The sequence below is a fragment of the Hemicordylus capensis genome, chromosome 1 (assembly GCF_027244095.1).
Source record: "Hemicordylus capensis ecotype Gifberg chromosome 1, rHemCap1.1.pri, whole genome shotgun sequence".
Classification (NCBI taxonomy): domain Eukaryota; kingdom Metazoa; phylum Chordata; class Lepidosauria; order Squamata; family Cordylidae; genus Hemicordylus; species Hemicordylus capensis.
This window is the reverse complement of record NC_069657.1, coordinates 204,297,843-204,307,851: the sequence shown is the minus strand read 5'-3', so window position 1 is coordinate 204,307,851 and position 10,009 is coordinate 204,297,843. Positions and strand designations below refer to the sequence as shown.

The 10,009-nt window shown below is 47.9% G+C and overlaps 1 protein-coding gene across 2 annotated transcripts; it reads left to right on the top strand.

The window, feature by feature from the left end:
• Window positions 1-2,234: 2,234 nt before the first annotated feature.
• NEUROD1 (neuronal differentiation 1) lies at window positions 2,235-6,667 on the top strand. Of its 2 annotated transcripts, none has more exons than XM_053269893.1 (2): window positions 2,235-2,391; window positions 4,047-6,667. In XM_053269893.1, exon 2 carries the CDS (start codon window positions 4,057-4,059, stop codon window positions 5,149-5,151), a length of 1,095 nt encoding a protein of 364 aa, XP_053125868.1. In that variant the 5' UTR covers window positions 2,235-2,391; window positions 4,047-4,056; the 3' UTR covers window positions 5,152-6,667. The 2 variants fall into 2 exon arrangements, with proteins under 2 accessions (XP_053125868.1, XP_053125874.1); XM_053269899.1 differs by lacking the exon at window positions 2,235-2,391 and adding an exon at window positions 2,769-2,927.
• Window positions 6,668-10,009: the final 3,342 nt, after the last annotated feature.

Sequence of the window (10,009 nt, the reverse complement as noted above, 5' to 3'; positions counted from 1 at the left end):
ACAAAACGTATTTGGTTTCTGAAATGTCTGAAATTCAAACATCAGAAAGTGTTCGTTTCTGAGTTCGTTATGTTCTTTACGTCTCAAACTGACGATCCATAGAATGGCCGCTACCCCAAGCCGTGGACATGTTTTCGAAATGCCACGAGGGAGGCGGGGGCCTGCGGGGACCTTTCTGGGCTGCAGTTGAAAGACAGGCTGGGATCATCGGTTCCCTATTGAAAGCCCGCAGGACGCCCAAACAAACGGTTCCATTTCCTTTCCTTTGAACCCTTGGTGCACGTGGTGCCCGCGCCGTCCTCAGTCCCCTGGGGCTAGTTCTTTTCGTGTAGAGCCAGAGGCTACCCTTGTCAAAGAATAAAAAATAAAAATTCAGCCCGATCTCCCTCCAACTTTTGCAAACGCGAGGACATCCCCCCCTCCTTATTATGTAAATAAATCAGCGGACTGGGTGAGAAGGACGGGGTGAGAAATAATCCCGCATTTTCAACGACGGGGTGAACTAATTTGGGATTACAGTGATACAGCTCCAGTGCTAGAAAGAGGATTTACACACACGCACATGCATGCACGCGCCCAGTCTTTGAATTGTTCACGGGCTTGGCTTGCCTGTCAATAACCCAAGAAGGATACACAGAAAGCGGGGGGAAAGGATACAAAGAAAAAACACACCGCCCAGTTCGCTTCCACTACTGACATAAGCAGGTCCGACTCTATAAGGTTCTGGGCTGGGAACGGACTCGGAAGCCAGGTGAACTCCGGGGAGGAAGGAGGATTACTGAAATGCCTAAATAAAACCTCTCTGGGACATGATTCTTCTGTTTCACCCCTGTCTTCTGTGAGCTGAACAAGTGACATTAAGAAAGTGATAGCATATGCAAATGTTCTCCCCCTCACAACAATTATACATATACGGTAGGTAGGTAGGTACGTAGGTGAATCAGATGTAACCCTAAGGCTATTTATTTATTTATTTTATTCACATTTTATATGGCTAGTATATTGTGAACCGCCCAGGGACTTTTTTTTTTTTAATGGGGAGGTATATAAATGTACTGAATAAATAAATAACAAATAGTAACAAAATCAATCCTTTCTCTCGTCCTCGGCTAAGGAGGGTAAACAGAAAAGAAACTCTCGATGCTGTTTGTTTTGCCCCCACTAGAATTTCAGAGGAGAATCCAGTGTTTTCACAGATTCTTGTAAGAATCATCACCCAAGCATCTGTTGATCTCTGCTCTTGGTCTGAGTGCAACAGACCGGCGGCTGCCCTGTCGGAATCTACCTGAGCCGCGCGGCCTTGCTCCTGCGAGCCGAAAGGAAAACCTTGCGGTCCAATATTTTGCTCGCGAGAAAGTGTGTCCTTCAGGCACAGGCGCAATAAGGTGAGGAAGGGCAGCAGTGCTTCTACCCATCCTGAAAGAAAGGTCGCTGGTGTGTGTGTGTGTGTGTGTGTGTCCGTCCACAGGAGCGAGGAGCGATCTGTGAACGTACTTGCAAATCCCGGGGTAGCTGAGTGCGAAGTGGAAACACAACACAGATGAGGAATCACCCCGTCCGTCCCCTGGTCTTTTAGGAAATCGGGCTTTCTGGAGTGCCCTCCGCTGCGATCATGCGTGCTAGAGGGAGAACTGAGAAAGGTCTCGGGAGAGCTGCTTTTTTCCTCCTCTACTGTACAGTCTGAAAAAGGTCCCTCCACTGGGAAACGCGGGGACAAATTGCCAACTCCCTCCCTTGGGACAAACCGAAGGAGTTGCTGGATGGCGATCGTTGCTGGTGCTGACAACTCGGCGGGGAAGGATGGTGGCGATCTGGCGACAAATCTCGTCCTCCTCTCCCTGCTGACAAGCCACACAATCAAAATATTAAGGGGGCACGTCCACCCCCTCCTTCCCCGCCTCTCCTCCCTCCTCTTTCAGCTGCCACAAGCCATGTGTATCGGGGAAAGGGTTAATCTCTCCTACGGGTACAAACAGGTCCGCAGAGTCTCTGACTGGCGACAGATGGCCACGTTCTTTGGGCCACAAAGGGATGGAATGGAGAGCTTGGCGGCATACAAATGGGTAGCTCACGTGACCCTTCTCGCTTGACGTGGGTGACCATATGGCGCGTGCCGGGGAAGGCTGACGAAGGATCTAGGGCGAGGGAGGGGTGGGAGAGTGAGGGGGCGGAGCTTGCCAGCCAGCCCGCATCAGGGGCGCCTCCATTCCCCGCCCCCACTCCTTCCCCAGCCGATCAGCCCGGGCTATATAACCTGAGCTTCCTGCACACAGCCTCGGGGAAAAAAATAAAATAAATAAAAGGCAACACACACCTTCATTCAAGGAAAGCTTTCCAGGAGCAACAGGGTTATGAGACCGTCACTGCAAAGGACACACTGAAAAAGGAAAGGTAATTCTAATCCTCGATTCCCTGCTTAAGCAATAGCATCCTTACACTTGCTCTTACATTATTTTCTAACAGAATCGGTGTTTTAGATGAAAGGTGTCCTTTGAAAAAAATATAGCATCCCAATCGCACGGCTAGTTTTATTTGTACAAGAGGCTATTGATTTGATGCTAATTTAATAAGAAAAAGCATCGAAATGGCTCTCTCCTTTTAAGAGAGAGAGAGAGAGAGAGAGAGAGAGAGAGAGATGCTTTATGGCAGACCTTTAGAGATTATTGGGAGGGACTTCCACAGCGATGTGAAGTATGTTTATTAAGAAGTAAGTCCCATTGAGTTCAATGGTGCTTCCTCCCTAGAACGTGTGCGTAGGATTGCAGCCCTCCTCTCTTCGTTTTCTATTGAGCTTGCAAGGCAAAGGGAAAAAATGTTCTAGAAACTATCAAGAATATATATAGCAAAAATATCTTGTGAATGAATGACTGGCACTGATTTGGGGAAGGAAAACGAATTTAAGGAGCCTGTCGGTCAGACTGAAGAAGGTTAGACTGTTTTCTAGAATCTATGCACATGTTTTGTGGGAGATGAAAGGGGAATAAGAAGGAAGATCTGGACTCATTTGTCATTTCAATCAAAATTGGAATTTGGACAGTTGCTTACCTAAAAAAAAACAAGTCCACGGCAAAGAGCAGAGAATAATGGCAAGAACTGCAACCTATTAGTTACGGTGGAAGAGCGAGGGAGATGTTTTGAAAGGATGGATGGAGAAGCAAAGGTTTTCAGAAGCCACCGACTGAACTGTGGGCTCAACTGTTGCATTTTGTTTGTCGTATTTCCTGGAAAGGAGCTTAACTAGCATTGGAAGCCTGAAGGCAGGTTTCGCTCGAATCCCCTCGTTAGCTGACGTTTTCCCAGAAGTTTGAGGATCCTCATATCAAACCAAAAGAAAAGAAAGGGGGGAGAGAGAGAAGAAAGGGGAAAGCGAACTGTTTATTAGAGAGGCGGTGACTGCACCTGATCCCCGTCTCGAAGGCAGAGTTCTGCTTGACTCTGAACAGTTGGGAAGTCTACACAGCTATTGTACGGGATGGAATCCTCGGCAGCTATTGTGGATAGGCGATGGGAATGAAAGGAGACCAAATTAAGGAATCAATCTTGCCCTGGCTGAATAATTTTGGCAACCTGCTCCGGCGAATCTGCAGAGTTGTTTTTTAAAATGCATTTTCTCCTCTTCGATTGTGTCAATCAAATGTCCTTCTGCTTATAATCTCCTTAGAGTCACCAACACTGATATATAAACAAGTTACATAATGCTATTTGAGACGGTAGATCTTCCTGTAATGGACAAGTGCAGAGAAAACTAGAAGTTTGTTGCTGGGAGACGGTGTGGAAGGGAAGAGCCCGAGCGTTCATGTCTGGGTCATGTCTATAAGTGAGTGCAACAAACGAGTGGTATAGAGCAGATCTACAGACTCGCATAGAAACGTGGAAAGTTTAAATTAGGTAGGCGTTTGGGATAAAGTCCATTGCCCCTTGTAGTCAGCTATCAAATTTCAATTGATCTCCATTCAAATTGAATTGCAGTGTCCTTTTGAGAATGGAACGTGCTGCTGGTGCCTCTCTGTTGAATGTGTTCCTCTTCTGGTCTCTTCTCTGTGCAGGATATACAGAATGACCAAATCGTACAGTGAGACCGGGCTGATGGGGGAGCCCCAGCCGCAAGGTCCCCCTAGCTGGACTGACGACTGCCTCAGCTCCCAAGACGAGGAGCACGAGGCCGACAAGAAAGAGGAAGATCTGGAAGCTATGCATGCCGAGGCTGAGGTGGACTCGCTGAGAAACGGCGAGGAAGAGGAGGAAGACGATGACCTAGAGGAAGAGGAGGAGGAGGAGGAAGAAGAGGAGGAGGAAGAGGAGGAAGACGACGATCAAAAGCCCAAGAGGCGAGGTCCGAAGAAGAAGAAGATGACCAAAGCACGGCTGGAGAGGTTCAAGCTGAGGCGCATGAAGGCGAACGCCCGAGAGCGGAACCGCATGCACGGGCTCAACGCGGCCCTGGACAACCTGCGCAAGGTGGTGCCCTGCTACTCGAAGACGCAGAAGCTGTCCAAGATCGAGACGCTGCGCCTGGCCAAGAACTACATTTGGGCCCTCTCCGAGATCCTGCGCTCGGGCAAGAGCCCGGATCTGGTCTCCTTCGTGCAGACCCTCTGCAAAGGCTTGTCGCAGCCCACCACCAACCTGGTGGCCGGCTGCCTGCAGCTCAACCCGCGGACTTTCCTGCCGGAGCAGAGCCAGGACATGCCGCCCCACATGCAGCCCGCCAGTGCTTCCTTCCCGGGGCATCCCATTCCCTACCCCTACCAGTCGCCTGGGCTTCCCAGTCCGCCGTACGGCACCATGGACAGCTCCCACCTCTTCCACGTCAAGGCGCCGCACTCCTACGGGGCTGCCCTGGAGCCTTTCTTCGAGAGCGCCCTGGCCGACTGCACCAGCCCTTCCTTCGACGGGCCCCTGAGCCCGCCGCTCAGCATCAACGGGAACTTCTCTTTCAAACACGAACCTTCCAACGAGTTTGAGAAAAACTATGCCTTTACCATGCACTATCCCGCGGCTAGCCTGGCGGGGCCCGCCGGCCATGCCTCCATCTTCTCGTGCACCGCCTCGCGCTGCGAGATCCCCATCGACAACCTCATGCCCTACGAGAGTCATTCCCATCACGAGCGTGTCATGAGTGCCCAACTCAATGCCATATTTCACGATTAAGCCCTTCGAGATGCATCAGCGTCAAAGTGCAGAGGATGGAAATGAATCGACCGGGCGTCCAAGGCACTCCCTCGCCCCCACCTTTCTGGGCGCCAGGGATGCCAAGCGCGAGAGAAAGACACACCCCCCCCCCAGACACCAACTTCCAGACGTCAGATTCATCTGTGTGTATGATCGTTAACTGCCTTCAGGAGCAATGGGGATACTATACTTTCCTATGTTCCCCCTCCTGTAACTCCCCTCCCCACAGTCTAAATCTACACCGGCAGCAATTTGGTGTAGAAGGGATTCAGCTGTCTGTCCATTGATCTGATCGGGATAACAGAATCACAAGCAATAATTAGGAACTATGCAATTTTTCTTTCTTTTTGAAACTAGTCCTGGGCCAGTTACAAATAAATAAATAAATAAAAATTAAAAGTATATTTAAAATGTCTATTTTTCAATCAACATTTTTCCTACTTGTTACCTTTCCCATGCTGAATTATTTTGTTGTGATTTTGTACAGAATTTTTAATAACTTTTGATAAACTATTTTAACCATGCAGCTTCATCAATTTTTATACGTATTGGAAGCAAAGTAGAATTATATCTAATTTATACAAAAATAATTTAAGTCGTTTAAACCAGCAGAAAAGTGCTTAGAAGAAGAAGTTATTCTGTTGCCTTAGCACCTCCCTCTCCCAATTTCCTTTCAAATCCTTCACACACAAAATGCATAGAGCCAATGGTAATACATTTCCCATGAAACTTGCCTACAGCAAGAACCAGATCCTTACTTTTTTTGTTGAAAAGATGGAAGAAAGAATAGAATAATTTTCTGTTGAAACATATCATTTTTATAGACATCTTGCAAAACTTTATGTATATATTTATTCATACATGCTCTATATACATCCAAATGCCAACTCCCCCTTTTTTCAAATTAAAAGCTGCTTGACTATCACATACAATTTGCACTGTTTCTTTTTAGTATTTGGATCCCCTTCACATGGCTTTGAAGAGAACAGAGATAATGTGAAGACATCTATGTTTCCTGACAATGTTAAATGCATGATTTTTTATAATAGTCATATGAATTGGTGGTTTGTCATATTTCCGTCCAGGAGCAGAAAATGAATCAGGTTCATGATGGTCGGATTATATAATATACCGATTGTAGTCAGTAGTTTAAAACCGATTTCAAACCATTTTGACTTCGTAATTAGAACAATATAGTTATGCATGTACAATGCAATCCAGAATAAGTGCTGTCTGAAATGTAATGCTGGTTCAACTGAAATCAATCTGTACTGTAATTTTGTTCGTAATCCTGTACATGACGATGTAATGCACATTTGGGATTTTAGCAAGCACACATTTTGCAACAAGATAGTAAAGAGCCATTGGTCAAATGTTGCATTACTCCTTAATGTGTGTTCCCCCCCCTCCTTTAGTTGTAAGCAATTCCTATGGGATTATTGTAATAGTTCCTAAAAGGTGCAACTTTTACTATTTGTACAATAAATTGAAATTAAAAAACAAACAAACTGACGTGTGATTCAGGACAAGCGGGGGTGGCACTGAAACATGACGTTAGCAAACAGGTGTTCTTAGCAATCTGATCTGTAGGTCACAGCGAGTTTGCTTTCAGCACCAATCATGTACAACACAACAGCACTGTCCATGTGGGCATAAGAAAAGATATATCCTTTAAACAGGCAAAGGCCCTACATAACTGTCCAGTTCCACAGTGCTAGCACACAACAGTGAGCCAGCAATACTTACATAAGAACTGATCAGCTGATCCAACTTCCTGTGTTTGGTGCTCAATCTCCAGAGTGCTGCTGTCAAAGCAGAAGTCATGCCCTTTGACCTGGAAGTACTTCTCTTCAGCCATGGTAGATAGGGGTGTGCATGGATCCAGTTTGGCCAGTTCGGTTCGAATCCAGATCGGATTCAAACTGACTCAGCCTGGTCTGGTTCCAAGTCTGGCTGAACCAGGTCCGGTCCAGCTACCGAACCTGTCTGAACCGGTTCGTGGGCCGATTTGGGGATATACTTGTAAAAGGGAATTTGGCAAGGATTCCCCTTTAAAGTAAAGAGGGGCATTCCCTATAGTAACGTGGGGGGAGAGAAAAGGTACTTGGAAACTTATCTGTGGTGGCGGAGGCATAGGAAGTGGCGAGTGGCAGCAGCAGATGCTCCTCCAAATCCCCACCAGACTCCTAAAGGACAGCCCAGGACAGCTGTGGCCAAGTTCAGGTCTCCGCACATGCACAGTCGTCCGCACATACCACAGTCGGCCCGGGCTATCCTTTGGGAGGCTGGCAGGGGTATGGAGGAGCCCCCACCACCTGCCAACACCTCCAATGTCTCTGCTGCCTCAGATAAGGTACCAAGTACCGTTTCTCTCCCCTCCCACCTTACTATAGGGAATGCTCCTCTTTACTTGTAATGGAGAATCCTTGCTGGATTTCCCCTTTACAAGTATATCCCTTAATTGGTTCAGAACAGTACTTTTCAAACTCAGTTCGAACTCCATTGTGTTCGAACTGAGTTCGAACCCCTTTGGGAGGCTGGTTTGGTTTGAACTTGGACTGGGTTCGAATTGAGCTGGCTCACACACCCTTAATGGTAGAAGGACAGGGGAACTGGTTGCAAATATTAAGTGGTGAAAGAAAAACACCCTGCAGATGCCCAAAGGCACTTTGTTGTTAATGAACATGTGTCGTGTCTTAACTGTGGTGCTCAGAACAAGTTCTGATGTTACCAACACTTAAATGTATAACTGCATATGTAAGAAAACCACACACAGTTTTTCTCACTTCTTTCTGGGGCTGCCATTTGGGTTAGGTAGAGGAGGACAGTTTATTTTTTATTTTATTTATTTATTTTATTTTTGCATTTATATACCGCCTTTCGTTAAAAAGATAACCCCAAGGCGATTTACAAAAGTTAAAAACATACAATAAAAAGACAATAAAAACAGAATGTTAAAAGTATAAAAACATATAAAAACAGACATAAAAACAATACAACAAATACAACAAATAAAAACACAGAGAAGCCGCAGTAGAAAACGATCATGTAAAAGCCTGGGTAAAAAGCCAAGTCTTTAAAAGCTTTCTAAAAGCCGTGATGGAGTCCGAGGAACGAATGGCCACTGGGAGAGCATTCCAGAGTCTGGGGGCAGCAACAGAGAAGGCTCTGTCCCGAGTGCACGACAGCCGGGCCTCCCTCATTGTCGGCACCTGGAGCAGGGCCCCCTCAGATGTCCTTGTCAGGCGGGCAGCAGCTCTTGGGAGCAGGCGGTCCCTCAAATACCCCGGGCCCAAACCGTTTAGGGCTTTAAAGGTCAAAACCAGCACCTTGAATTGGACCCGGAAATGAACCGGCAGCCAGTGCAGCTCTTTCAAAATGGGGGTGATATGTTCCCAACGGGCAGCTCCGGATAAAACCCTCGCTGCCGCGTTTTGCACTAGCTGCAGTTTCCGGATATTCTTCAAGGGCAGCCCCACGTAGAGCGCGTTACAGTAATCCAGCCGCGACGTGACTAAGGCGTGGGTAACCGTGGCCAGATCTGCCTTCTCAAGAAAGGGACGCAGCTGGCGCACCAGCCAAAGCCGTGCAAAGGCACCCCTGGCCACCGCCTCCACCTGAGCTTCCAAAAGCAGAGCCGGGTCCAGTAGTACCCCCAAGCTGCGTACTTGCTCCTTCAAGGGGAGTGCAACCCCATCCAGAACTGGTAGAATCTCCTCATCCCGATTGGCTCTCCTACTGACCAACAGTACCTCCGTCTTATCCGGATTCAATTTCAGTTTGTTAGCCCACATCCAACCCATCACGGCCTCCAGCCCCCGATTCAGGACATCCACCGCCTCCCTAGGATCAGATGACAAGGAGAGATAGAGCTGAGTGTCATCCGCATATTGCTGACAACTCAGTCCAAATCTCCGGATGACCTCTCCCAGCGGCTTCTTGTAGATGTTAAACAGCATGGGGGACAAGACCGATCCCTGCGGGACCCCACAGGCCAACGGCCACGGGGCCGAGCAGTAGTCCCCCAGCACCACCTTCTGAACCCTCCCCTCAAGAAAGGACTGAAACCACTGCAACACAGTGCCTCTGATTCCCATACTCGAGAGGCGGCCCAGAAGGATACCATGGTCGATGGTATCGAACGCCGCCGAAAGGTCCAGCAGGACCAACAGGGACGCACTCCCCCTGTCTAGTTCCCGGCGTAGGTCATCCACTAGAGCAACCAAGGCAGTCTCAGTCCCATACCCGGGGCGGAAGCCAGATTGAAAAGGGTCCAGATAATCCATATCATCCAAGACCCTCTGCAGCTGGGACGCCACCACACGCTCCATCACCTTGCCCAAAAAGGGAAGGTTAGACACAGGTCTATAGTTGTCCAGGTTAACCTCACTTTGGGTTCAGACCATTTGTGATCAGTGTTCAGCTCTCTTGAAGAGAGCTGGTCTTGTGGCAGCAAGTGTGACTTGTCCCCTTAGCTAAGCAGGGTCTGCCCTGGTTGCATATGAAAGGGAGACTAGAAGTGTGAACATTGTAAGATATTCCTCTTAGGGGATGGAGCTGCTCTGGGAAGACCATCTAGGTTCCAAGTTCCTTCCCTGGCATCTCCAAGATAGGGCTGAGAGAGATTCCTGCCTGAAATCTTGGAGAAGCTGCTGCCAGTCTGTGTAGACAATACTGAGCAAGATGGACCTATGGTCTGACTCAGTATATGGCAGCTTCCTATGTCCCTATGTGGTATGATATCTCACACACCAGTCTAGCCAGTATTCAAGTGTATCTGTGTTATCAGCCATCCCCCCAAGACTGAATGTTATTCAGGAGGGTTCTAGGGATGGGA

Bases quoted from the DNA above. Each gene is read 5' to 3' on its own strand.
- NEUROD1 (XM_053269893.1), top strand. From the start codon at position 4,057: ATGACCAAATCGTACAGTGAGACCGGGCTGATGGGGGAGCCCCAGCCG.